Source organism: Zootoca vivipara, chromosome 11, assembly GCF_963506605.1.
Source record: "Zootoca vivipara chromosome 11, rZooViv1.1, whole genome shotgun sequence".
NCBI classification, from domain to species: Eukaryota; Metazoa; Chordata; class Lepidosauria; order Squamata; family Lacertidae; genus Zootoca; species Zootoca vivipara.
In genome coordinates, this window is record NC_083286.1 from 53,619,413 (window position 1) to 53,647,151 (window position 27,739).

A 27,739-nucleotide genomic window follows, 5' to 3' on the forward strand; every position below is an offset into this window, starting at 1 on the left:
TCACACAGACTAAATATATTTTTGCATGTTTGCTTATTTTGCATATTTCTTGGTTTGCTAATCACAGGGAGGTATAAGGAGCAGCTACTGAGTGCAGTGAATCCTATGTCCCCTCAAAATCAGTCCCTTTCCCTCTCACTGACAAGATTCTTAACATTGTTCAAGTAGTTTCAAGATCTAGAATTTTGCTGCTTAAGATTTTTGTTTATTTAAGACACTTCTGCTCCTTCTTTCCATATTGATCATGAAAGCAGCTAACAACATCAAAGCAATTAAGTGCAATGAAGCACAATCAAAACCATCTATTGATTAGTTGCACTTCAGATCAGTAGCACATTAAACATTAATGGGTTAATTAAGAATATAAGAAGATCCTGAAGGATCAGGCCAATGGCCCATCTAGTGCAGCATCCTGTTCTCACAGTGGCCAACCAGATGACTATGGCGCCATGCAACGAACATGTTGACTGTGTGATCCCTCATTGCCTGGGATGGTCCTTTAAAAACAATAAACAATAATAATTAAAGATTCAGAACAAAAGTGAGGGAAACAATGTATGCCAGCAGGCTTGAAAAATAGGGATTTATTTATTTATAACATTTATGTACCACCTTATGTAACATCTTCCGAGGATCTCAAACTGGCATACATGGTTCAAGAGTGTGGTTAATTTCTAGTGCTGAAAAAAGAGTCAGATACTAGTCTGGTCACCTTTGTAAAAGGAATGGGGAGGCACCGTCTTCTTCTTCACTCCAGGTGGCAAAATGTCTTGGACCAGCTGTTAGGACTGGGAGATTTCAACATCACGATATATCACCAGCTAAACTTTGCAATATATTGATATATCACAATGTCTGAAATAAGGATGGAACTATGTACAGTCATACCTCGGTTTAAGTACGCCTCGGTTTGAGTATTTTCAGTTTAAGTACTCCGTGGACCCGCCTGGAACGGATTAATCCACTTTCCATTTCTTTCAATGGGACAGTTCGCTTCAGGTTAAGTACGCTTCAGGTTAAGTATGGACTTCCGGAACCAATTACACTCATAACTCAGGTTAAGTACGCTTCAGGTTGAGTACTCCACGGACCCATCTGGAACGGATTAATCCACTTTCCATTGCTTTCAATGGGAAAGTTCGCTTCAGGTTAAGTACGCTTCAGGTTATGTACGGACTTTCGGAACCAATTACACTCATAACTCAGGTTAAGTACGCTTCAGGTTGAGTACTCCACGGACCCATCTGGAACGGATTAATCCACTTTCCATTGCTTTCAATGGGAAAGTTCGCTTCAGGTTAAGTACGCTTCAGGTTAAGTACGGACTTTCGGAACCAATTACAGTCATACCTCGGGTTAAGTACACTTCAGGTTGAGTACTCCGTGGACCCGTCTGGAACAGATTAATTCACTTTCCATTACTTTCAATGGGAAAGTTCGCTTCAGGTTAAGTACGGACTTCCGGAACCAATTGTGTTTGTAAACCGAGGTACCACTATAGAGGCGAACAGCTCTGTGCGTTTCGCATGCAAATAGGCTCTCTTTTTTCTCTCCATTACCTACCTTTAACATTTTAGTAAGGCAGGTCACATTTTGAAATAAACAAACCAAGTTTCAAATAACTGAGAAGTTCAGATCCTTGCGGTATCAATTCTACTCTTTACATGGAATGAAATAGCCATTGGCCCATTCCAGGTACAGTAAATGGGAGGCAGACAATATGAAGTGATATGAGCCGGCCAAGAAAAGAAAGCAATGTTAAGAGGTTAAATGTAACACCTGCCTCATTCTTCCTCATACAGGGATGAGAAGAACCAGTCCATTATTGTTAGCGGGGAGTCTGGTGCCGGCAAAACCGTCTCTGCCAAATATGCCATGCGCTACTTCGCATCCGTAGGAGGCTCCTCCAGTGAAACCAATATTGAAGAGAAAGTTCTGGCTTCCAGTCCTATCATGGAGGTAAGGGCCAACTCAACTGTGGCAAAAATACTCCTACTTTGGGGCAATCTGGAGGGGGGGGAGAGCATTTGTGTTACGATACGTACACCTTGTGGAAAGAGTCGCCTCACCACATTGGAGAGAGATAAACACAAGATGAAAGATTTCATTAAAAACACAAAAATGTTTTGAATGAAAAGAGAGAGGTGGGAAATATTTGAGATGCATGAAATAAAACAAACACTGATGGGCCATAAAACGTTCAGTGCGTTGAAATTGCGGCATCCAAATTTGTGTGAGCGAACTGATGTTGCAGAAAATCTTTGGAGCTATGCAACATTTTCTGCATTGCTCTACTGGTGGGGGCCTGTCTGCATTGCTCTACTGGTGGTTCTTCAAATAATAGTCCCCCCATGAAAACAGCAGTGAAGAACTGCATGGCGGTATCCCGCCCGCAATTTCATCACTTTACTCATGCGACTTTCCGAATTAAGGGAGTTGCAAGCATTTTTTTTTCTTGAATCAGGAAATGAATTACCAAGCATGCACTATCTTCCATTAGTTTTCTGGAAGCGGCTTTTACATTGTATGAAAGCTGAAGCAGAATGTGGAAATTAACAGTTAGGAGAACTTCAGGGAAATGGAAGGATTTCCATTGGCAAATGCCCTGCTTCAGCTCATTGCCCCTTCAGATGCATCTACAAGGGCTGGTGGGGGATTATTCTGAGTCAACCAGATCAGAATTCCAGTCTCCTCTTGTGCTTGTGACACTACTGACTTGTGCCTGCTGCCAGGGATTTCCTGCCGGCAACACATGACATGGAAAGTGGGCTTTAGTGTTTTACCCGCCTTTAGAATTTCAAAGTTTGCTTGGTTCAAGACAGTCTTTTCTAAAGTTCTGTTGTTCTTGCCTTTTTTGGGGGGGGGGGAGAGATTGAATGCAGATTGATGCTGTCTTCGTGTTGCCTTCAGCTGTGTAACCTCAGCCTCAGCCAGTGCTTGCAAATTTGACTTTGTGTCAACATTGTCCCAGCTCATTTTTAATGGAGAATTCAGATCCCAACCCCACTACAGTAATAGTCTTCAGAAGAGAGACTTGCATTAGCCTGGTCTCAAAACAGAATCAATATTCCCTTTTCAAAGATGCTCTTTTGTTCTCCTGTGTTTCACCTTTCGTATGTCAAATCACTTCGTTTTTAGCAAGCCCTTTCCTACTATGCTTCTGCAGGCTGTGCTACAGAGAAAATTCACCAGTCTTCAGCAAAAGAAAGCTTTGCTGGCAACAGGCAGGCTTTCAGTTGCTTAACTCTACAGAGGCAATGTGTGGGCTGCAGGGAGAACTTTTTCTCAGATGGTTAGAGCCTTACCTGCCACATTGTACTATCCTGTCCCATGGGGGTGCTTACCGAATGAAAGCCGGCCCAAGCGCAGAGGATCCCAGGGTTCTGTGCACACAGAAAGGCGAAACAAAGTGTGTTCAGCACCTTGGAGAGAGATCTATGGGTGGGTTTCATGACTAAAGCTGGTGATTGTGCAGTTGAGGCAGAACATCCAAATTATCTCATCAGCACCTTAGAGCAGCTGCAGGACTAGGTAGTTCGGGATATTGTCTCATGATCCTCCCCAAAGTCTGTGAACCAGTCTTTGGGCTCTGGTGGCAGAGGTGTCTCTTCAGGGTTCGGGGGAAAGCATTCATGCTCTAGTGTCTGCAACTGTGTATGGATGGACCAGAGAGTGGCTCCATCCCCCCCTTCTGGGCTGCCAAGATTTATAGTCTGGGGCAATGATATGAACCAGATGCTTTGGACTACAACTCCTTTCATCCTTGACCATTGGCCACGCTACCTGGGTAAGACGGAAACTACAGTGCCTGTTGGAGAACACTGTTCAAAGAGCTTACATATGGGCTGGAAGAAGAAGAGTTTGGATTTGATATCCTGCTTTATCACTACCCGAAGGAGTCTCAAAGCGGCTAACAATCTCCTTTTCCCTTCCCCCCCCCCACAACAAACACTCTGTGAGGTGAGTGGGGCTGAGAGACTTCAAAGAAGTGTGACTAGCCCAAGGTCACCCAGCAGCTGCATGTGGAGGAGCGGAGATGCGAACCCGGTTCCCCAGATTACGAGTCTACCGCTCTTAACCACTACACCACGCTGGGTGTAAAGAGAGGGAGGATTAACACAGTCCAAGCACCTTGCAGTGGCTTAGGAGACTATGAAGCTCGCTCTGTTTGGGCTTCCCTGTATGCTGAGCTCTCGAATGATCTTAGTAGCCCCCTTGTGCTCACTGCATCATTGCGGAGGCTGGAGCTGAATTTAATATCCATGTCCCAAGTTTTCATTCTCCTGCACTGACAGAGGTTTCTTTATCAACTGCTCCAGTTTCTGAGTACTCTCTTCCTTTTGCTCCTGAAAATAAATGAGCGCTCTACTGCCAACTCTAATTTTCAAATTCGTAGTGATAAGAGAATTAATTGCCGCGTGTGTGGCAGACTCTGTTAGATGTCTGCCAGCTTGGCTAGTGTTGCCCAGGCTCCTTTTCCCCCATTAAAGAGAGATGCTGAAGCTTTTCTGCTATGAGCTCTGGCTGGCAGCCAATACAAGGCTGTCTTAAATCTTTTAAGCTGAACCCTGCATTCAGGTCTAGCCTTTAAAGCATAGGCATTGTGCACTTTTAAGCATGCACTGATATGCGGCTATCAGAGAAAGTAGCAATGTCAACCTCGTGCCTTTTGCAAGGACTCGTACCATTTGACAAGTGGCCTTTTGAAATTTGGAAGATCCTTGGATGCTGCTTAAATTTACCTGAAAGCCTTGCTGTGATCAGGCCAAGTTCCTGTCTAGTCTTGCATAGTTTTTTCCAGTTGCAAGGTTGGAACACCTTGAGCAGGTAAAATTGTTAGGATTATGTTAGACAGATGGTGATTGTTTCTCTTAGCTATGGAGCAAAACAAGTTGGTTGCAATGAGGGATGGGGCAAAAACGTGGACATTCTGTGCTCACTTCTATTGCTGCTGTTAGCAGGGCCAGGCATCACCCTGTCATCAGTGGTGTGTTTGATTGAAGCCCTTTCTCTTTTTGCAATACAAGGGGGTGAATTAATTTACCCCCTTAGGAATGCATGGAAACAGTACTGTGGATGCAAATCCTGTTCTGGCTATGCCTGGTTATAGTGACCAAGCCACAAAAGACATGGATGCCATGAGGAGAGGCTGCGGATGTGGGTACACTAACAGAGACTTAATTCTAGTTACAGGTAGGTAGCCGTGTTGGTCTGCTGTAATCGAAACAAAATAAAAAAAATCCTTCCAGTAGCACCTTAGAGACCAACTAAGTTTGTCATTGGTATGAGCTTTCGTGTGCATGCACTTCTTCTGAAGAAGTGTGCATGCACTTCTTCTGAAGAAGTGTGCATGCACATGAAAGCTCATACCAATGACAAACTTAGTTGGTCTCTAAGGTGCTACTGGAAAGAAGAGACTTGATTGTGTGGCACCTGGGGAATGCAATGTCCTCTGTATGTTGCAGGGAATCAGTTTTGATTTTGCAAGCGATACTAATACCGTATTAAGTTTCTTGGTATGTGGATCCCAAAACTGACACTGTACTTCAGAGGAGGCCTTTCCGGTGCAGAATAAAAATGCACTTTTATCTTCCAATCTGTACATGAGATGCTTCTGGGAACATAACTGAAAAACAGGAACTCTCAGATTGCATTTCTTCTGGGTCTCTTCATTGCTCCCTTAAATTACAAATTAAAGAAACACTGATTGTGTGATGCGATTCTGTTAAGTCGGCTCACCTGCTATCGAGCCCAGGGAAAATCTTATTCAACGGTGCTGCTAATCTATCCCTGGGCCTTCCTTCCGTTTCCTTTCTGAGAGTGGTTTGTTCTCTGCCACTCTCCTGTGTTTTATTACGGTGTTTGCAGAAGACGGTTCTGTCTGCAACGATCACATAATTGCTTCCTTCCTCCCCATTCTGTTAAACACAGATGATCGGATCCGAATGACAGTAATTGAGATTCTATGTGATGGTTGTATAAAGCTGCAATCCCTGCGGGATTGTGTCCTCATAGCAGATTTTTTAATTTAAGAGAGCGTTGATGAGAGGATGGAATTAGCAAAACCAGATACCATAACTCAGACGTGAGGAGGTGAATCCCCGATGAGGGAACCTCACATGGGGCTTAGTTAGGTGGTGCGAATCAAAGGAGCGACATGCACAAAAAACATTCTGTTGCTTGCACTATAGCTTAAAAACAAATGTTTTAATTAGGAGTGTTCTGACATTTCTTAACTGTGTTTCTGTCAGCGGGAGTTGAGGAGTGCTTTCTGTTTAGTTTACAATACTCTCTGCCAACCTTTTCAGGTTGTCCCAATGCCGTTTCTCTCAATGCCAATTTTCATATTATTTCATATTATCACTTGGGCTGGGATGTTCCATGTTTTTTTGTCAGCAATCTCACAGACTTACATAAGCATCACCACAGCCAGTCAGGTTAAATGGCAGCACAGACCAAAGAGACTAAGGGCAGCCAGGACACAGGTGGAGGAGGAGGAGGAGGAGGAGGAGGAGGAGGAGGAGGAGGAGGAGGAGGAGGAAAATGGCATCAGGAAACAGCTGCCGTTGCCATGTCACAAGAATAAAATGGTACTGATCAAAACAAGGTTACTGTTCAGTACCCACCCCACTGCCCAGTAATTGGGCTGTGCCAGTAGTTGAGAGGGACGCAGGTGGCGCTGTGGGTTAAACCACAGAGCCTAGGGCTTGCTGATCAGAAGGTTAGCGGTTTGAATCCCTGCGACTGGGTGAGCTCCCGTCTTTCGGTCCCAGCTCCTGCCAACCTAGCAGTTTGGAAGCACGTCAAAGTGCAAGTAGATAAATAGGGACCCCTACAGCGGGAAGGTAAACGGTGTTTCCGTGTGATGCTCTGGTTCGCCAGAAGTGGCTTTGTCATGCTGGCCACATGACCTGGAAGTTGTACACCGGCTCACTCGGCCAATAATGCGAGATGAGCGCCGCAACACCAGAGTCGGTCACGACTGGACCTAATGGTCAGGGGTCCCTTTAGTAGTTGAGATGCTTTTTCAGCTCAAAGGCACAATCTCTCCTGGGCAACATCCCAGTGGCAGGCAGGGCCAGATGCAAAACTGGGTGGAGCCCTGGATGTGACTCATCTTTGTACAGTCGGCTTCATTCCAGCCATGCACAGAAAAGGTCAGAGGTTTCTTCACACACACACACACACACACACACACACACACACACACACACACACAGAAACACCCCACATCTGTCTAGCCAGGCAAGGAAGAGCATCGCCACAGTCCAAATACACATTCCAGCCAAGCAGAAGCACTCAGGAGGGTTTGAAGCAAAACGTGGGAGAGGTGTAACTTTTGCCACTTCAGTTTTTGAATTTGAGGTATAATTTCTAGCCGCTGTGGCAAAGCCATGGTGACGCAGGCAGTCCCCTGGACCACCTCGCGCAGAATGCCTTGTTCTGTGAAAGGACCCCTCCCTCAGAGTGAGGCAGGAGACTGGGGCTTGAGGAACATGGCCCGGGATTGCAGTGACGAAACAGATAACGAGTAAGGGGATGAAGGGAGGAGAGTAGGAGCTGGGGCCACAATGGTGGAAGAGAGGAGGGAAGCAGAAGATGACTTTGTGGAGCTATACAGGAGGTTCCTGGGTGTTGTGGGCCAGAGAGGCAAGGAAGCAAGGTGAGGAACAAATTCGCTGCCTCCTGCCTCTGCAGCCTGAGGCAGTTGCCTCATTTTGCTTCCTGATAGAGCTGGCCCTGATGTGAAGGATAATTGTTCAGGCATGAGGGGAAAAAAACTTTTAAGAAGTATAAACCTGAGAAGATAAATCTCTTACTTCAAAACAAGGTAAAGCTAGAAAGGCCACTTTCTCGTGGATTTTTGCAAAGCTCAGGTGAGTGTCTCTGCCACTTTGCTGTGATGTTGGGTCCTTGGCAAATATAGCGACAAGCAGGTCAGGGCTTTGGCTTCTGCTATACATCCACACTGCTTTTGTGAAGGGCAGGCAGCACAGAAGCATTTTTATCTCTGAAGATTGCATGGTAGATTCTTAACCTGAGAACTTGACACCACTCCTACTTCTTTTTTTTGCGGCGTCTGAAGCAGCTTCATAGCGAGTTGTGACCCTCCTCAATGTCACTTTTATGCATTTAGATGTTTAATAAAAAGCTTGTTCATACAGTGGTACCTTGGTTTGCAACCGTTTTGGAATACAACCATTTTGGATTACAACCATGTCAAACCCTGAAGTGTGTGTCCCTTTTTTGGATTAAAACCCATTTGGGGGGATTACAACCCCCCTTTTTTGGAGGCCCCATTGGCGAAAGCATGCCTTGGGTTACAACCTGTTTTGGTTTACAACCAGGCCTCCGGAACGGATTATGGTTGTAAACCAAGGTATCACTGTACTTCACATACTACAATGAAAAGGAGAGGTTGCTTTCATAAATGTTAATATCATTATTATTATCTTCCTTGCAGGATTTCAGCCACAAAATATATACCCTTTTTAGCTTCAGTTATGGCCCGGGATTGTAAATCTTGTGCTAAAGCACTCAAGGATTTCTTTGGGCGACTCTGTGATTGGCTCTGCACATTTTGAAGTGAAGCAGTGGATGACAAGTGGCAATGACAATATTGTTTGGGTGGGACAGAGCTTAGAATTCATGGAAGCCAAAGTGACATTTTTACTAGACATCCACTCTCCATGTGCAAAACTTCAGAAGGGAGCCACACTATGGTAGAGTGGACCATAGTGCTTTGAACTGCTGGCAGAATGGTATATTTTTTGAATGCGTGCCCCAAAAGAAATACTTCCTGAATGCAGAAAAATAGCACTTGTTAATGTTCTAAGAGTCTTCACTGTTTCTGCTGCAACAGATTAATATGACCGCCCTTCTGGAAATTTTTGCTCTGCTGCACAATAGTTCTACTTTTCAAGGTGTGTTTTGTGGAGTAACATTAAAAACTTGCATTCTGAAGTGCTGCAGCTGACTTCTTCATGGGAGACTCCTTGTCTTATCACTGCACCATGGTGTTATATTCTGTTACTGAAGGAATAGGTGGCTCCCTCTACAAATATGACTGTAGTCTTGGCAAAATTCTCACTTCAGAATTTGATTTCTGCACACACCGCCTCATTTTGTCAGTAGTTGGTCCCACAGACTTTTGATGGGGCAGGAAAATCTTTGAACCACTGCTCATAACTTCAAACCGAAGACAGAATGCCTTCCTCAAAAAGACTAAATGAAGTACACCAATAGTTCTCACCAAAATTGGAAAGAAATATAGGATGAGCTTGGTTAAAAATTGGAATAAAAAGGAGTCAATGTGCTAATCTTCAGCATTTTTAAATTTGCTGTCCCTGTAGCAATTTTTAGCACATTTGTAGACCTCATCAGGTAGATTCAGGTATGCAAAATTTCAAGGAATTGGCCCAACATGTGCCATTTTCCTAAGCTTACATGATTTTGAGGGCTACAGTGGCTCTTTCCCTTAGCTATTTGCCTCAAATTATGAATGCCCACAATTTTTCTCTGCACAATAATCCAAAGTCAGAAGCCAGGACAGGGCCCTGTTTCGGTGTCTTTAACCTTTGTTAAAGACAGAGAACAATTGGGTACACATTGACCTCCTTAAACTTAGCTGATGAAGGTTAAAGACACTGAAACAGGGCCCTGTCCTGGCTTCTGACTTTGGATTATTGTGGACACTACCTTATTTTAGAAGACTCTTACATCAAACATGGTATTTATATATTCTGACTTCGGATTATTGGGGTCTCTACCTGACTAAAAGACTTCTACACCAAACGCCGTATTGATATTTTGCGTCAAAAGACTCTTTAATGGAACTGGAACCTGAAGGGGGCTCCGCGGCAGTGAACTGGCCCCCAGCCTTGCTTTAAACCACGCTTGAACAGGAAATCTCTTCAACTAGAGGACCCTTCTCTGTAAAATGGGACACATGGCCACCACTTTTATGTCAAATTGTTTGGATGGATTGGTATGGGGCATGATGTCCTTTGCTTCCTGTTAGGAGGAAATGCACTTTTCGTGCATTACGCAGGGAGGTGACCTGGGGTAGCCGCCGTGTCCCTGTTCTGCTCACTGACTCCTGCTATTAGGTCTCCTTTCCTTGCGTGGAGAGGCAAGGAAAAAAGAATTTGCATCTCTTTCTCTTGGAGAGGCTTGAGGCTTTTTGCCCAATTTGTAAGCACAACAGACTCCTCTGCCTGTGCGATCTGAGTTCTCCTGCTGTCAGATGGCATAAAGTCTCACGTCTCTTCTTACGCCGCAGCCCAGATTTGGGTCGCAGTGCAGCTAGCTGGAGCGCTGGAGAGGCCCAGGTTCAAATTCCTGCTCAGCTATGAAGCTACCTCTCAGTCAAACCCTTCCTTACAGGGTTGTTGTGAAGATAAAATTAAGGAGTTGGGAATGGCCCAATTTTTATCACTCTCTGAGCTCCTTGGAGGAAGAGTGGCATAAAGATGTAAACAACCGTATTAAAGTTTACTTCTACTGCCGTGTTTCTCCAAAAATAAGACACCGTCTTATATTTATTTCTCCTAAAAAAAACCCACGGTGGCTTATTTTCAGGGGATGTCTTATTTTTTATTACGCGTCCAGCCTCACCTCTTCCTTGGGGCCCTCCAGAACTGCGCCTACGGTATCTATGTCTTATTTTCGAGGCATGGCTTATATTGCGCAAATGCTTAGAAATCCTGCTATGGCTTATTTTATGGGTATGTCTTATTTTAGGAGAAACAGGGTACTACTACTAAACGATAAAAACTACTATTATATTACATATATAACATATATTACATATATAACACTTTTTAAAAATCTTATTTTAAAAAAATACCTGAAGATAGATGACATAAATAGGGAGAAGTCTTTCCCATTTAAAATATTGACTCCATTATTTTATGGTCAGTATATAAAGAGGTAGATGTCATTATAGACTAAAAATGCACGATAATTTAAGTTTATACCCAACATTAGTCATAAACCCACTGGAATCGGTAATAGGAAAACTGCTAATTTCAATGGGTTTACTCTGTGATTTAGAGAGAGATCATCCTCAGCGTTTACTTTCACTCCCTTTCCATTTAAGAAGTAAAAGGTTGCCTACAGAATATAAGGCATCTGGGTTCTCTAATCCAGAGGTCCTCAAACTTTTTAAGCAGGGAGCCAGTTCACTGTCCCTCAGACACTGTTGAGGGCCGGACTATAGTTTGAAAAAATATGAACAAATTCTTATGCACACTGCACATGTTTTATTTGTAGAGCACAAAAAACAGGAAAAACAATACAATATTTAAAATGAAGAACAATTTTAATCAACATAAACTTACAGTGGTACCTCGACTTACGAACGACTCGACAACCAAATTTTTTGACTTACGAATGTGGCAAATGCTTACGAATTTCTCGACATCCAAACGGAAACCGCAGCGGTTTTAGATAGGGTGTTTGGTTTTTTGACTTACGAATTTTTCGATGGGGTTGCTTCGACTTACGAATTTTTCTGTTTCCAATGCATTCCTATGGGAAATCGCGTTTCCAGTGGCGCTTTTCGACTTGCGAATTTTTCGACCTACGAAGGTGCCTTCGGAACAGATTAAATTCGTAAGTCGAGGCACCACTGTATAAGTATTTCAATGGGAAGTATAGGCCTGCTTTTGACTAATGAGATGGTCAATATCCGGTTCCATATTTGTCATTGCTAAAACCTGGTTGTGGTTGTGGCTGACCAAGGAGGCTGGAGGAGAGAGGCCTCAGCAGCTGCCCGTCTCAATTCTGAGGTGGGTCCTCCTCACACCTGCTGTGCCGGGCGGCAGAATGAGGCTCCCTGGCTCCAAAACAGCCACTTCCCTGTCCCACCTCGGAGTGTAACGGCTGAAAAGGGAAAGCGGGGGGCGGCTGACCTCCCCCCCCCCACGGCTGCCTCACCTGAGTCACTCAACTTGCGCAGCAGAGCCGAAGGAACTCTCAGCCATGGGCCAGAGAGAGAGAGAGAGAGAGAGAGCACAAAAGCACTGGCCCGCCTGCTGCACGTGCGCAGGATCACATCATTCCTCCTCTTGCATGCGTACCGCCTCCCCCTCCCCGCAACCAACCAACCAACCAACCACTCATGATATCAATGGACACCGGATGCAGAGGTCGCGCTTGCGCACAGGACACCACACTTCCTTTCGCCATAGACCAATTAGACAGCGGCGGGTTCTGCAATTGCCGGGTGGGCCGGGTTCAGGACCCTGGTGGGCTAGATCTGGCCTGTGGGTCGCAATTTGAGGGCCCCTGCTCTAATCCTTTGTACATGTTAATTTATATGCATTCACCATCATCCCCCCTCCAATTGTAACACTATCCTGGTTCTCAAAATGCCAGGATGCTGGTGCGGAAGAGGCATTATCCTGCCAGTTCCATCCAAGCTGCTATTAAAGAAACTTTTGGATAGTTTGCAGCAAATCAATAAAACTGTCTCTGGAGCCTATCATTATCCTCACCCTCTCCTCTTTCTCCTTGATTTTCCTTGGAAAGAGGTCATTGGAAGCTTATGGCGTGTTGTGATATTTGAGTTTATTTTCAAGTATGCCGCTCGAGGAAAGGTGCAAGTACAATCGGCCACCCTAAAAAATATCAGCATTTGCTAGAAGCTCAGGTTGGGAGAAATGCATGTCCTCTTTGGGGCATTCAGAAGATTTGAGGAAGATCATCTAGTACAGGGGTAGTCAACCTTTTTATACGTACCGCTCACTAATACATCTTGATGGTAAAATTTCCTTACCGCCCACCAGTGCTCGATGGAAGAAGGATTCAGCTTGTGCCGTAGAACCCCCTACCGCCTACCTAGAATCCTGAAACGCTCACTAGTGGGCGTTAGGGACTGGCTTGATAAACCCTGATCTAGTAATTGATTCCTTGGGGACACAACACCTGAAATCAGACGCTTAAGGAACAGCGTGGGGCAGCCCAGCACTGCTCTTTGAACCTCCAGTCTTCAGAAGTCCAAAGAGCAGCTCTGGGAGGGAAAAGCAGTTTCCATTGAAAGGAAGCCACATCCCCCTCCTTTAGCAAGGCAGGCTCAAGGAGATTACCTGGCTGTAGCAAAGCTCCTGACTGCAACTTCCAATGCCCCACTCTCACCTTGCCCACACCTGACATCATACATGAATGTGACTTTCTCAAAGGAGTCTTACAGGCTAATGGCATTTTAGTTTCCAGACAAGCCCATTTTCAAAACTCATAGATATTCATTGTTCTTCTGCTACTTGACAGAAGGTATATGGTGTGTGTGTGTGTGTGTGTGTGTGTGTGTGTGTTTACCTTCCTCAAGTTCTCCTCCCTGCTCTTTTCTGTGCATGTGTACAGGTCTTGCACAAGGTCTCTATATTATTATTATTATTATTATTAAAGCTGAAAAAGCTGGTGCATGTTTTACCATGTGGAGATTTTGAGCAAGCAACTCCTTCTAGCCCAGGTACCCTGTTTCTCCAAAAATAAGACATAGCCATAAAATAAGCCGTAGCAGGATTTTTAAGCCTTCAAGGAATATAAGCCATACCCCGAAAATAAGACATAGTGATAGGCGCACCAATGCCGGCCGCGGCAGGAGGAGAGAAAAAAATAAGACATCCCCTGAAAATAAGCCATAGTGTTGTTGTTTTTTGAGGAAAAATAAATATAAGACAGTGTCTTATTTTCGTAGAAACGCTGTAGTTGGAAATCAAGCATGCCTTCCACATGTGGGAATTGGTGGAAACAAGCCCTTACATATGGCTTGTGCTGCTGAGAGCCAAGTGCCTAGGTTGTGTTCAGGTGAGGAAGGAAAATAAGCAGGGGTGTCATGATACAGGCTGTTATTTTTTACTTACTGGATTTTCATAGTTAGGGGAGATACACATTTAACATAGAAAGGCAACCTGCTCATTATGATGACAACAGCATTGTATGTACTCTGCAATTTCAAATCTGGAATCAATGCTGCTTGTTCATGAGCAACATCGATTCCAGAATAAACTCTCAACTGGAACCCCTTTACTCTTTAAAAGGGTGTTGCAGTCTTCATTGGCTGCTCTCAAAAGCAGTCCTGTAAAATAGATCGCTCTTGTTCCCATTTTTCAGACCTGAAGCTGTAGGAGAGTGCTGTATTCATGTTAAGGAGTGCACAACTTAACATGCACGATGTTTTGCCATCTCTTGTCTGCCTTTCTCTCTCTTCCTTTTAATGTAACCATGTTTGTTTATTTATAGGCAACTGCAAGTTTCTTGTGTTTACTTAAGAGAGGATGTACGTTCTTGCAAAAAGGTTCTTTCTTCCTCCCCCTAATACTTTATTCTGTTGCATAAAGGCGATCGGCAATGCGAAAACAACTCGAAATGACAACAGCAGTCGCTTTGGGAAATACATTCAGATTGGCTTTGACAAAAGATACCATATCATCGGCGCCAACATGAGGACATACCTACTGGAGAAATCGAGAGTCGTATTCCAGGTTAGTTTGATTCTCATTTTGGACAATATTTTCCTGTGGGTCCGAGCGACATGAAGCAGCAGTTCTGCATTGACACACCCACACCCACCCACTGCCCAGTGGTGGGTGAGCCCTATAAGCGCCCTTCAGGCATTATGAGCTATCCAACTTGCCCCTGCTTTTCTCCTCCCCACCCCATGGCCATACCCCACAGTGTTTCTCTTAGCCTAATTGTAACACCTAAAGAGGGCTGTTTCCTGTGTAATTGCTTCATTGGATTCTGCATTTTCTAGGCCTATGTCTGCAGGAGAGATGTAGTTCTGGACTGCTGTGTATAGTCAGGGCCATCTTAAGCGCCCCTGGTGCCGTGGTTTCCCAGCGCGGTGGGCGGGTGGGCGCCGCGATGCGGCGGGCGGGCAGGCACTGCGGGGGTGCCGTGGGCACAGCTGCGTGGCAGACCGGCCGGCCAGTGGGTGGGCGCAGCTCGCGGCGCCCTCCTGGCGGGCCGGCGCCGTGGTGCCCTGCGCCACCCAGCCTGCATGTAGGGCCGGCCCTGTGTATAGTGCAGTTCTGCTCTGTGTGGGGGCACTGGTTAGAGTGCCAGACTAGGACCTGGGAAGACCAGAATTCAGATCCCCACTTGGCCATGAATTTCACTGGGTGGCCTTGAGCCAGTCACTCACTCTCAGCCTAACCCACTGTGGCGGTTACCTCAACCTGCACAAAACCCCCGGTCGGTTTCAAAAGCATCAGCATTGTGGTGTTTGGAAACAAACTGGCTGGTGCCCGCTTTCTTATACATCAGAAGTTTTGCTGTAGCAGTTTCTCAGCTCAGGTTAAAAGCTTCAAGGCTTTTGGCCGAGAACCGCTTGGGATTCTGGGTGCTTATGAAAGCGTTAGATGCTTTGCTTTGTAGAGAGTAAGAGTTTTGCCTAATAGTAGATTGCAGCTACTATTCTTTCTTTCTCCTTTACTAATTACGGAGGGTCAGATAAAGAGAGACATCCATACATATGAGCAGCTAAGGACAGAAAATATGTTTTTCCCCAATGGCGAATTCATTCTCTGAGTGTTGATTCTTAAGTAGCCGAAACAGCACCATCCATGCACAAGAGGAAAAATCAAGGTTTGTGGAAGTAGAAAAAAAAGCTTTTAGAATAAAATCTCCCACACTACAGTCCTGTAAGACTTAAAAGAAGCAGCAATTTTGAATCTGCTCTCAGACACATTTGAAAGCACTGCAGTTCACATTTTAAATGTGTATTAGCATTATTAAGAAGTAAAGGTAAAGGTAAAGGGACCCCTGACCATTAGGTCCAGTCGTGACTGACTCTAGGGTTGCGACGCTCATCTCGCGTTATTGGCCGAGGGAGCCCACGTACAGCTTCCAGGTCATGTGGCCAGCATGACAAAGCCGCTTGAACAAGCGCAGCACACGGGAACACCGTTTACCTTCCTGCTTGGAGCGGTACCTATTTATCTACTTGCACTTTGACGTGCTTTCGAACTGCTAGGTTGGCAGGAGCAGGGACCGAGCAACAGGAGCTCACCCTGTCGCGGGGATTTGAACCACCGACCTTCTGATCGGCAAGCCCTAGGCTCTGTGGTTTAACCCACAGCGCCACCTGCGTCCCTTTAGCATTATTAAGAAATAAAAGTACTTCCCCCCCTAAACTCCTTAGAGAAGTAAATACGTTATTCATTGCTAGGACTTGAGCAGGTCCACCACCAGATGTTATCAAGAACCTAAACTTGAACAAGCTGAGTTATTTATAATCTGTAAACTGTCATATAAATAAAGCATATAAATAAAGCAATACAAATCCTTAGCTGGCAATTGTGGATGTGAATCTGTGGCATGGATATGTCTGGAGGAGGGGGAAAGAAGATGTTCCAGGTTATGCTTAATGCAAGCTCTTATCTCTGAAACAAAATCTGTCTTACTCCTCAGGCAGATGATGAGAGAAATTATCACATCTTCTATCAGCTATGTGCCTCTGCCAGTCTTCCAGAATTTAAAGAACTCTCCCTAAGTGAGTATATTAGCCTTGAGTATTCGGTCACTCTTATCGTGTGCTTTCTTATTCTTTGCACTGTGAGATACTTGATCTGAAATTGCATCTAATCAGTTCCTGGATTTTGCAGCCAAGAAATGGAACACAGGGTGGGACTAGGTGCAAGAAAAAGCGGTGGGGCTATGCAGATCCTGGCAGACTGGGTCTCTGTGTTGGCCCATTTAGTTCTACAGACACAGTAAATTGTCCAGTCCTCTGCCTCCATCACATCCTCAAATAGCCGTCTAGCAGAGTTTCTCTGTATTGTCCGATGTCTGTTAACATCCACTCCAGGGAATGACATTTTGGACACCCACTGTAAATGAAGTCGCTTGCCTTTGTAGGCAATGCAACATCAAAACTTACTGCAGGCTCTAGTGAGATTTCCAGTTCAATGTCTGCTGCAGCATCTTGGGTTGATACAAGCAATGTGTGTTCCTTGCACCTCTTTGCTTATTAAAGCTTGCTGTTGGGGTATGACTGAGTGGATCCAGGGTGCACCAATGCATCCTTCGGGGAGAGAGTTGTTCTGGACCTCCTGAAACAGGTGGTGATCCAACCAGTCCTGAAAAAAGGCCACCCTAGATCTATTCGTTTGTGACAATTGCCACCTGGTTGCAAATACCCCCATTTTAGGGACTGCATACTGGGTCAAGACATTGCCTCACTGTTGAAAAAATTGCAGTGGCTGCTAATTACCTATTGGATTGAGTTCAAGGTGCTGGTTTTGGTATATAAAGCTCTATGCAGTTTGGGACCAGGGTACCTGAAAGATTGTCTCACCCCTTATATACTCAATTGATCACTGAACTCTGCAGGAGAGGTCATTTTCTCAGGAGGTCCATTCTGCACAATGCAGAAATTGGGCCTTCAGTGTGGTGGCACCTTCCCTTTGGGATTGCCTCCCCTTCGATATTCGGCCGTCTCTGTCTCTGTACTGAAGACCTTCCCCTTCCAACAAGTCTTTTCAGCTAAGCTCTTTCGCACTCATTGTCTATAATGGGATTTGATTTACGTATTACATTTCTTCCCATCACCTCCTGGCAAATAGAAGGGGAAGAAATGGAGGCAGTGAGAGATTTTACTTTCTTGGGCTCCTTGATCACTGCAGATGGTGACAGCAGTCACGAAATTAAAAGACACCAGCTTCTTGGGAGAAAAGCAATGACAAACCTAGACCGCATCTTAAAAAGCAGAGACATCACCTTGCCGACAAAGGTCCGTATAGTTAAAGCTATGGTTTTCCCAGTAGTGATGTATGGAAGTGAGAGCTGGACCATAAAGAAGGCTGATCGCCGAAGAATGGATGCTTTTGAATTATGGTGCTGGAGGAGACTGTTGAGAGTCCCATGGACTGCAAGGAGATCAAACCTATCCATTCTGAAGGAAATCAGCCCTGAGTGCTCACTGGAAGGACAGATCGTGAAGCTGAGGCTCCAGTACTTTGGCCACCTCATGAGAAGAGAAGAATCCTTGGAAAAGACCCTGATGTTGGGAAAGATTGAGGGCACTAGGAGAAGGGGATGACAGAGGACGAGATGGTTGGACAGTGTTCTCGAAGCTACGAACATGAGTTTGACCAAACTGCAGGAGGCAGTGCAAGACAGGAGTGCCTGGCGTGCTCTGGTCCATGGGGTCACGAAGAGTCGGACACGACTAAACGACTAAACAACAACAACAACAACAACAACAACATTATATTTCTATGCTGCTTTCCATTCACGCAAATCATAAAGCACCTTACAAACGATACACTAAAATAATGTAACAGAACATCACAAACACAACATGAATCATATGGAATAATTAACAGATTTGTGATAGCCATCAGACTTTTTCCAACTGCCTTGCCTCCGCCCCACACCCCCTGCCCTAGGAGCCTTGATAAGGATTGTTCTTAAGATGTCTTTATTGTTTTATCATTTGCCTGGGCTCCTTTGGGAGGAAGGGCAAGGTATACATTTAATAAATACACACATACGTACATTTCTTAGGTTTTTTTCAGCCTCTGAGCAGTGACCCAGCTCAAAACATGTAGGGTGCTTGGTCCCTTAGTCAGCAGTTAACAGCACCTGCAAGTTTGGCTTTTTCCTCTGAGCATATGAAGAGTCCTCTGGCCACCCAGATCCTGATGCTGCCTCTTCACAGCTCCCCCCCCCCACGCACTTGTGATTCCCAGAATCTAGTATTGAGGGTCATCCTGCCTCCAAGGGTGAGAGTGGAATGTAGACATTGTACATTTGGGTTGCAGCCATAGCATGGCTCTTTATGGCAGCCTAGTTTTCAACAACTCAATAGGGCTGCATCAATAGGAGTATAGCATCTAGATCAAGGGAAGTAATAGTACCACTGTATTCTGCTCTGGTCAGACCTCACCTGGAGTACTGTGTCCACTTCTGGGCACCACAGTTCAAGAAGGATACTGACGAGCTGGAACGTGTCCAGAAGAGGGCAACCAAAATGGTCAAAGGCCTGGAAACGATGCCTTATGAGGAACGGCTTAGGGAGCTGGGTATGTTTAGCTTGGAGAAGAGAAGCTTAAGGGGTGATATGATAGCCATGTTCAAATATATCAAAGGATGTCATATAGAGGAGGGAGAAAGGTTGTTGTCTGCTGCTCCAGAGAAGCGGACACGGAGCAATGGATTCAAACTACAAGAAAGAAGATTCCACCTAAACCTTAGGAAGAACTTCCTGACAGTAAGAGTTGTTCGGCAGTGGAATTTGCTACCAAGGAGTGTGGTGGAGTCTCCTTCTTTGGAGGTCTTTAAGCAGAGGCTTGACAGGCCTATGTCAAGAATGCTTTGATGGTGTTTCCTGCTTGGCAGGGGGTTGGACTGGATGGCCCTTGTGGTCTCTTCCAACTCTATGATTCTATGATTCTAACTCACTTGGCAGCCATAGGCAGTGAGAAATTCTGTGCAGGCAAGTAAGTGAGTGGGCTGCTGGAGGAGGAAAAGATCCGTCCGCTGCCAGTCCACTTGTTTGTGTGTGCAGGCTACAGATGGTGCCAATCCTTTTGTCTTTGTTTGAAGATGGCGGTTGAACTCAGCATGAACCCCCCTGTCAAACCCCCCCCCCAAAAAAACCCTGAGATCTAGAACAGGATAGGGGTGGGGTAGGAGGGGCACATATAAATGACCCCCTTGCACAAAGAAAGCCTCTTCTATTCTATTAAAGAACTCCAGTGTCTGGAGGGGAAACACTTTGTGGAAAAACCTAGAAATCACAGAAAGCTGAGAGCATGAGGAGGCTATTCCCCGCATGGCATTTAATTGGATGGGGAATATTTGTGTTTTCTCTTTCGCCTCTAAAGCTTTTGAGAAGAGAGAGCTTCTATGGCCTCCAGCTGGGCTGTTTTCTCTTGGTGGGTGTTTTAGCATTTATTTCAGAATGGCACATTTTCTGTTCCAGGGGCAAGAAACAGCCTTTGACCAAACATTCAAAGGCTGTGCTTGAAATTGCGATGAAATCAAACCAAGGACAGATATATGTGCTTGCTCTTTTCATGCATGTTTCTGTATGTGTGTGTGACTCACAAACATTCAAGACACCATCCATAAGTGAAAGGAAAACAGTGAAAATTTGCAGATTGACCAGAAAGCAGAGTGGAATATATATTTTATTTCCTCCTCCTCCTCCTCCTCCTTCATACTTGTAGTGTATGAAGGCTTGTAGTGACAAGGCAGAGAACTCCCAAGACTTGCAAAAAGGGGGGAGCAATTGACCCCCTCTTCTCTCCCCCCAGTTTTCTGAAGCTAGCTCATGAACTGTTTTAATGTTTCATGTCCTGAGCATAGTGCAAAGCACACTGCTTGTACAACTGTGGAAGCAGTTGTACAAGCAGTTGTACAACTGTGGAAGCACCGATTATCTCTCTGATACCTGCCTCTCTCTCCCTGTTGTGCTTACAAATTGGGCAAAAAGCCCTCAAGTCGTGGGCCTGTGTGTAGCAGAGACAATGATATGTGAATGGACCATATAAAGCGAGTGTTTAAGAGAGGAAAGGTACATTGATATGGGGGGGAAGTAGCTGGTATGAGTGGGATGCGGGTGGTGCTGTGGTCTAAACCACTGAGCCTCTTGGGCTTGCCAATCAGAAGGTCGGCGGTTCGAATCCCCGCAACGGGGTGAGTTCCTGTTGCTCAGTCCCAGCTCCTGCCAACCTAGCAGTTCGAAAGCACGTCAAAAAGTGCAAGTAGATTAATAGGTACCACTCCGGCAGGAAGGTAAACGTCGTTTCCGTGTGCTGCTCTGGTTTCGGTGTTCCATTGCACCAGAAGCGGCTTAGTCATGCTGGCCACGTGACCTGGAAAAACTGACTGCGGACAAACACCGGCTCCCTTGGCCTGTAAAGCGAGATGAGCATTGCAACCCCAGAGTCGTCTGCGACTGGACTTAACTGTCAGGGGTCCTTTACCTTTTTTACCTTTTTAGCTGGTATGAACATGCTTTGGAGTGAATGGCAAATCGCCACAGAGAATGAATTGCAATGAATTTTATAAAATGCACATCTGCGGATTTTAATGGGTCCCTTTTGTTTTATAGGCAATGTACTCTGTGTGTGTGTGTGTGTGTGTGTGTGTGTGTGTGTGTGTGTGTGTAACACACAAATAGACACAGTCTCATGAAAACAAAGTGATTGTGATCTAAGCTTTTATTGGCTACAGTACACTTTACTGAGTGTATCCAAACAATGTTTAATGGAGGAAGGAAGGAGCAGTTTGCAAACTGTTCCCTGAAGCACCCCCCTTTATATTTGAAGCAGCTCATCTGGGCTGCCTACCCCGCCCCTCACTGCTTGCTTGCTTGCTTGCTTGCTTGCCTGCTTGCTGGTCTGTTGTCATGTAGAAGTTGCCATCGCCACCTGTTGGTAGCCATGTGAACTGCAGCATGACAACCGTCTTACAATTTTATCTATAGTATGATACCTACAGATCAGGATAGCATTTCATGGAAAGTGCCATAAAACTTTCTGTTGTGTGTGTTGGAACAGACCTGACATGACTCCCCCTCTGGAGACATGGTACTTATGGCAAGCTGGCACAAGCATGCCAGTCTCTTGATGGTTGAGACATTGAGTGTGACTTGCATGTGCGAGCAATCCATCTCGTATTAAAACACCAGACAGATAATCTTTTACCCAGGCCTTTGGTTGGTTGAGTGAGTGTCTTTCTGTGCCCTATTTGTTGTTTTGCCTTTGGTTGTTTTTGTGGTTTTATTTTATGATTTTCTGGAAACCGCTGAATATACAGTATTTTTGTTTGTTGGTAAGCTTTTCCTGCTGGGTTAAAAGCCCTGTGCCTTTTCTGCATTGTGTGAAAACCTATCATTAGTTGCTGGTTTTTCTACTGTTTTAGTTGTTTGTGTGTAGATTGCCTTGAGACCAGCGAAGAAGGCAGTTATTAAATAAATAAATGATAATATAAGCTGTGGTTTTATTTCTTGGTTGTTTGTTTTTGTTTTTACATTCTTGTGACCCACCATGGTGAAGGTAAAGGGTAAAAGGGCAGGCTGTAAGTAGAAATATTTTCCCCTCACCCTACCTTACCTCAAATGACATGGTTTTCCATTGTGTCCTTTCACCCATCCTTGAGAATTCCACCCACTGGCATGCATTTGTTAACTGGTCCATAGGTTTCACAGGTGTGGGAAGTCATTACACAAGCGCGAAAATGCCCTCCCTCACTGGCCTCACAAAAACACAACACTGCTTTTTCTGGCAGTCCTCCGTCTTCCCTTGAGGGCTCCCTACTTAGTCCACAAGCCATCATGAAACATATATTGAAATGGATGTTTAAATCCCTGTGAAAGTTTCAAATAATGCTATGCCATTTTGATTAAAGGGAGATAAAACGGAAAGCTAGGAAGAAAAGGACTTTGCTCGCTGTCCTCAGGAGGAGTTCACTGGAAGCACACTTAATCAGGCAGAACCACTGAGCTAATCATAAACAAAAAAAGTTTTTTTAGTGTATAATCAGGTAGAAAATATACATTTTAAGCAGTGAAGCCAAGGTTTACTCCCAGATGCCAGCAGTCAAAAAACAAACTGTGGGCTTATTTTTTAATTTCCAACTTAGAAATCCTTTTGTTCTCCAGTGCAAGATGTGTGCATGTTTCTGTTATTTCAGCTTGACTCGTTTTGAAGCCACGGGGCAGGTCAGAACAGCCCCATCAGCATGTCACGGGAAATGGCAAATTGCTGCACTCCATTTGGAGTAGATTTTACTGAAGATGAAAACCGCACTTGAGGTGCCGTTTTGAAATCCTTCAGACCGCTCTGGGCTGTGTTGCCTCAAAAGCAGGTAGAGCACCACAGTGTTTGAAACATTGAAGGACAGCTTCTCTCAGATGCTGGCAACGCAAAGAAGAAGATAAACCAAGTACAGCTCTCACCTGGTCTGAGATGCCAGCTGGTAATGGTATACCTTGAGATAGGGTGGATAAAAATCAATGATTTTTGTAAAAAAAATAAAAAATCGGATTTTTAAAATTTAAATCAGATTTTTTAAAAATAAAATGCTTTTTGAGGAAAATATATTAACATCCAAAGGTTATTCCATCATGAAATAAAGATTAGTTTTTTAATTATGTAGAATAAGATTGTATATGTTTAATTTTTTTGGTAAATAAATTCCATTAATCCATTCACAATGTCATGCTCCTCCAGAGGTTTTTGTAAGATTATTGGGCAGTTTCTCTGCCTACAAGATATTATCACAGATGCTTGGTTTACTTTTGCAGTTCTCAAAACTGAATTTGACTCAGCAGAGATCACATGCCTCTTCTTCACAGCAAAAATGTTATAACATGAACAGAGTTGAGAAAAAGACCTTAATCCTATTGTTCTACAAACCTATGAATACAGAAACAACCCCTTCAGTGCTAAGTTTCAAGAAGTTCAGTGAATAGAATAGAAACAATATTTTTCTGATTGTTTGGAGTGGACAGTATTTAAGTTTTTCATGTGTAGGCTGGGCTGACAGTCTAAGTTTCTTAAAATATATATATTTTGTTTTTGTTTAGCCAAATTAGTTAACAAACATGGATGTTTGTTTAAGCAAATAACATATGCTGTATTGTTATTGTTTCAGTTGAATAAATCTATTTAAATTGTTATTACTAAGGTAATGATTATTTTTCTCCTTCATAAGTGCAACAGAAAGGTTGTCCAAATATGAATGATTAACCTATGAAACTGGGGATAAAAAAAAACTAATATGAAAAGTTGTTATTCTAAAAATCTTCATCTAATTGCATATTAAAGTTATACCAGCAAGAATTAGTATTTATGTAGAAAACTATGATTTAAATCAAGCCTTACTGACTAGTGATTTAAATCGTGACTAGTGATTTAAATCAGTTTGATTTAAATCAAATCCACCCTGCCTTGAGACAGATTTGTCTCACCCATGGGCGAGTTTCGCCACTTTCTGGAAACCACAGGAGGCGAGAGTGCTCTTGTGCTTGAATCCTGCTTGCAGGCTTCCCATGGGCATCTAGTTGGGAATAGGGTGCTGGACTAGATGGGCCATTGGGCGGCTCCTGCAGGTCTCTCCTTATGTCATTATGGGGCAATGACTGCTCCACACATCAATGGGGGGCGACTTTTGCGTGGATGCGCACAGCCCCCTGGTCCCAGAGGCGACTCCCTGGTAGTTTGGGGCTGGCATCGCCTTCCCAGGTAGGATGCCAGGGGTCTCCGCCTACCCCAGCCCAGCGTCCAACCCTACCTGGGGAGGTGTTGCCAGGGGATGGCCAGGTAAGTGGAGGGACTGTCCGGCTCACACAAGAGAAGTTGAATCTTACCTCCAAGCACCAGTTGGTTCCAGAGCTTCTTATGTCATTATGGGGCAATGCTAACTTCTCAGCAGCAGTGTTGCTGCCACTTACCAGGAAGAAGGGAGGAGGCTGTGGGGAGAGCCAATACAGTGTTCCTGCTGAAGCACCCACACCACACCTGCCCCAGTAAGTGACTGTGAGACTGCTGCCAAGAATTCAGTGCATCTGCTCTGGGAGTCACGATGCAAAAAGCAATATGTGTGATCTGGAGTTCCAAGTCAACACATTAGAAGTACAGTGTTACCTCGGTTTAAGTACACAATTGGTTCCAGAAGTCTGTACTTAACCTGAAGCGTGCTCACTGGAAGGACAAATCGTGAAGCTGAGGCTCCAATACTTTGGCCACCTCATGAGAAGAGAAGAATCCTTGGAAAAGACCCTGATGTTGGGAAAGATGGAGGGCACTAGGAGAAGGGGACGACAGAGGACGAGATGGTTGGACAGTGTTCTCGAAGCTGCGAACATGAGTCTGACCAAACTGCGGGAGGCAGTGGAAGACAGGAGTGCCTGGCGTGCTCTGGTCCATGGGGTCACGAAGAGTCGGACATGACTAAATGACTAAACAACAACAACCTGAAGCCTGATCCCAGCCGCTTCGCTTTTTCCCGCCCACTCTCCCATTAGGCAGGGCCCTTCCTTTTGACATTGCTTTGAATTGGTTTTTGAATTGGCTTTGAATTGGCTTTTGAATTGCTTTTGAATTGGCTTTTGAATTGCTTTTGTATTGGCTTTTGAATTGGCTTTTGAATTGGCTTTTGAATTGCTTTCGAATTGGCTCTGGCCTGATGGTTTTCGCCTACCTCGTACCAACTCGTCACAACTTTGGTTTTTGGCGGTAGGCATTGGATTATCGCTGAAAGGTTACAGGTGGGGGGGAGGTTGCTGCCATCACCTCCCCCAAAATGCTGAAGGGTACTCCCTTAAGGAGTCCGGGGCGTGGCCTAGTCCGAAGCCGTGGTAGGTGAGGGCCAAAAGGCACGGCCCCTAGCGGTGGCCCCAGGGTGAATCCTAGTTTATGTGCATCGCAGGACTCGCCCAACGGTGGTTAACCCTTCACAGACTGCCAGCAGAACGGGCTGGAGTCGGATATAGACTGTTAGATCCAATGCCTATGCCAATACCTCTCTACATCCGTAATCAATAAAGTTGTGGCCTTTTAATGCCCATTAACCTTATGCAATTTGTCCAGTGTCCTTATTTACTCTGGGAGGGATCGGGGTATCGCCACACAAATGACTAAACAACAACAACCTGAAGCGTACTTAACCTGAAGCGAACTTTCCCATTGAAAGTAATGTAAAGTACTCCTTTCCAGACGGGTCCGCGGAGTACTTAAACTAAAAGTACTCAAACCGAAGCGTACTTAAACCGAAGTATGACTGTACGTCAAACTCAATACGATTTAGCACACACGTGGAGAACCTTTGTCCATCCAGATCTTATTATTATTACTGAACTGCGACTCCCGTCATCGCTGGCCATTGCTGGAGCTGAAGTTCGGCAGTGTTTTGCTTTTACAAACTGACGCTCTCTTTTTCTCCCCCCCCCCCCAGTGTCTGCCGAAAACTTTTTGTACACCTGTTTGGGAGGAGACACATCCATCGAAGGCGTGGACGACGCAGACGACTTTGAGAAAACCAGGCATGCATTCACTCTGCTTGGTAAGGGATTGTTTAAAAGATGACTTGGATGGTTTCCCAGTGGAGCATTTGGATAATATGGCTATCCTTTGCAGAAGGCGCTGCATAACCCGCAGGAGATTTAATGTGATCTCATGACCCCTGAAGGCATTTGGGTGTGGGTGTGTACGCACATACAACTGCAACACACCCAAGCACACCCACACTTAGTCAGCTTTACCTTGCTTGTCTACCTATTTAATTTGAATAATGCTTTGCAGGCATATAGCTAATTGTGCTTTCATTGACATGGCAATGGATGTTGCCATGTTAGTCAATGAATTGGTTAAATTAGTAGATGCTTCACTCCAAAAAAAAATTAATCAGACCGCAAGTATGTTAATTAATTTAAATAAAAGTGTTTGCAAAAATTTATCGCTAAGAACAGATATTCCCACCACCACCCTAGTTTCCAGCATGGGAGGAAATGCTTCTAAGATTGTGCTTCCTGGAATATGTGCAGGTATTGGTTAAAAATATTGTATATGCTTTTTCTTCAAAAAATTATTTACTCATACGCTTATTTGTGCCGATTAATCAATCCATTAAAATCTGTTTTGGCTTGTGCTGAATCTGAGTGTTGATCTATCTAGCCCAGGCATAGGCAAACTCGCCCTCCAGATGTTTTGAGACTACAATTCCCATCATCCCTGATCCCTGGTCCTGTTAGCTAGGGATGATGGGAGTTGTAGTCCCAAAACATCTGGAGGGCGATGTTTGCCTATGCCTGATCTAGCCCAATAGTGGTTACCTATCACTGTTTCTCAAACTTGGGTCCCCAGCTGTTGTTAGACTACAACTCCCTCACCCCTGACCAGTGAAGCCGCGAGCTAGGGATGATGGGAGTTGTAGTCCAACAGCAATTTTGAACCTGTTATTCCAAATTTTGCACCATTGAATTGGTTTCTGTGGCCTGTATAGATTATGCAAACTCGGGCAGGATATCATAATTTCTCTTATTTTGTATAAGTCTTGTTTTGCTTTGCATAGTGGGTGGTGCTATATTACACACACACACCCCAGCTACCATAAATTAATTCGCGCCCTTCTCTGACTTGAGATTAGAAAAGGCATTGGCCACCCATTCATGTATATGCTTGGAGCCAGGAGAGCTAGAAACAGGAATGTTGTTACTGCTGCTATTTTAAGGCTGGGATTCTTAGGGCAGGAACAGGAATCCAAACCCTATACCGGTAGATCTCCTGCAGCCATGTGAAAGCAATTCTCCAGGCACATTCCCTCTGTGAAAACTGGGTATTGGTTGTTTCTTTCAGGTGTGAAGGATTCCCATCAGTTGGCCATTTTTAAAATACTTGCTGCTATCCTGCACTTAGGAAATGTGGACCTTCAGTCAGAACGTGATGGAGAGTCCTCCAGTATATCAGTAAGTTCTATGTGTTGTTGTTGCTGTTAATAATAATAATAGTAACAATTAATTAATTAATGACTTGTCCTTCACCCTGAGGCCCCAGGACAGGTCCATACCTGCAAAGTCTCTCACGGAGAAATCCGGGATTGGCAACTGCGCGACACCGGAAGTTGCGTAGACACAACTTCCAGTGTCCATCTATGGGCCATCTATGGGCACCGAAAATGGCCGGCACTGGCGGCGGAAGTCTTCGTCTACGCATGTCCGGAAGTGCGTAGACGCAACTTCCGGTGTCGGCGCGGCCATTTTCTGGTGCCCATAGATGGG

General features: G+C 44.8%; 1 protein-coding gene across 6 annotated transcripts in view; it reads left to right on the top strand.

The window, feature by feature from the left end:
• MYO5B (myosin VB) overlaps positions 1–27,739 on the top strand; it is a 289,538-nt gene that overhangs the window by 138,608 nt on the left and 123,191 nt on the right. For all 6 annotated transcript variants that reach the window (XM_060280366.1, XM_060280369.1, XM_060280365.1 and 3 more), the window contains exons 5-9: positions 1,803–1,959; positions 14,346–14,489; positions 16,420–16,501; positions 25,918–26,025; positions 27,318–27,427. In XM_060280366.1, coding sequence (XP_060136349.1) covers positions 1,803–1,959; positions 14,346–14,489; positions 16,420–16,501; positions 25,918–26,025; positions 27,318–27,427 — 601 coding nt within the window. The remainder of the gene's footprint in view (positions 1–1,802; positions 1,960–14,345; positions 14,490–16,419; positions 16,502–25,917; positions 26,026–27,317; positions 27,428–27,739) is intronic.